This window comes from Suricata suricatta, chromosome 6 (assembly GCF_006229205.1).
Source record: "Suricata suricatta isolate VVHF042 chromosome 6, meerkat_22Aug2017_6uvM2_HiC, whole genome shotgun sequence".
NCBI lineage: Eukaryota > Metazoa > Chordata > Mammalia > Carnivora > Herpestidae > Suricata > Suricata suricatta.
This window is the reverse complement of record NC_043705.1, coordinates 31,225,114-31,226,461: the sequence shown is the minus strand read 5'-3', so window position 1 is coordinate 31,226,461 and position 1,348 is coordinate 31,225,114. Positions and strand designations below refer to the sequence as shown.

At 46.9% G+C, this 1,348-nt stretch overlaps 1 protein-coding gene across 1 annotated transcript in view; it reads right to left on the bottom strand.

Moving 5' to 3' along the window:
- Positions 1–927: 927 nt before the first annotated feature.
- Positions 928–1,348, bottom strand: part of LOC115293408 (protocadherin beta-13-like) — a 2,034-nt gene continuing 1,613 nt past the window's right edge. Inside the window, exons 2-3 of the mRNA XM_029941194.1 lie at positions 1,178–1,348; positions 928–1,108 (exon numbers count right to left, since the gene is read on the bottom strand). Of these exons, the coding sequence (XP_029797054.1) occupies positions 1,037–1,108; positions 1,178–1,348 (243 nt within the window). The 3' untranslated portion in view covers positions 928–1,036. The remainder of the gene's footprint in view (positions 1,109–1,177) is intronic.

Genomic DNA, 1,348 nt, shown 5'->3' with positions numbered 1-1,348 from the left:
AATATCAGACTTAAGAGCTATGAGAGCAGCTTTGCTGACTGCTCAGAGACTGCTGGGGAGTCTCTCTCCTCTGCTCTCTCTGTCCCTGCTTCGAATGCAGGTCTGCACATACACTCTCTCTCTCAAAGTAAATACAAAGCTATGAGAGCAGAATAAAGCAAAAGCCAGATTTTCACTAGACCAGTTATTTCCTTCCCCACTAGGCTTACTTCGTGTGTTAGTGTATTACTGCTCTTATTTACTTAATGATTTATTAATAAGAAAAACCTAAGGGAATACAACTGATTGTATAAAATTAACTTTCCACTGTTTTTTTCCTAATCCATTTTTTTTCAAGCTCTACTTTTATTTTTTTTTAAAAATTTTAATGCTTTTATTTATTTTTTGAGAGACAGAGAGAGACAGTGCGAGCAGGGGAGAGTCAGAGAGAGAGGGAGATACAGAATCTGAAGCAGGTCCCAGGCTCTAAGCTGTCAGCACAGAGCCTGTCACAGGGCTTGAACCCAGGAACCGTGAGATCATGACCTGAGCTGAGGCTGGACGCCAAACCGACTGAGCCATCCAGGCGCCACTCAAGCTCTACTTTTAAAATTTGTATTCATTTTTGAGAGGTAGGAGGGGCAGAGAGAGAGAGAAAGGGAGAGAGAAGATCCAGAATTCGGCTATCCCAGCAGTCGGCCCCCAGCAGCCAGCCCCCAGCAGCCAGCGGGGTGCAGGGCTCCAACTCTGAGGCAGTGAGATCATGACCTAAGAGGAAGTCGGGGATGCTCAACCTACTGAGCTACCCAGGTGCCCCATCCTAATCCACTCCTAAACTATTCCACAGCAACAATTTGTACAACTACTGACTTCATCAGTGCTTGAGAGGAATTTTTAGAATCATTCGTCTTATAGTGATGGGAATTATAACAAAGTAGTAATATAAAATATTTTGCAAGCAAGATTACTGCGATTGAAAATTTCTTAACAGGCTGCCAGAAAATCCATATCTTGAACTTACCAATTTAAAATATCTGTAATATGAAACACAATACATTCACTGAATACTAAAACCAAAGTCATTCCTAAAGTTGGCGTTGTCTTCTATTTCTGGCCCAGGGGAGTGGCCCTGGATATTGGGCACAATCGGCTTGAGGAACTTGAACTCGCTGGTCCCAGATCCTCCCCGCAGACACACCTCATACTGGTAGCTCTGGGACAGCGTCCCCGTGCCGCTGACGTCCACCAGGTGGCCCGGAAAGTGGCCCTCGGGCACCGGGCAGCGGCCCGCCGACGCCGCCCGGCTCCGCCTGCACAGCCGCACCGCCACGAACACCAGCACCGAGAACAGGAAGAGCGACGACACGGA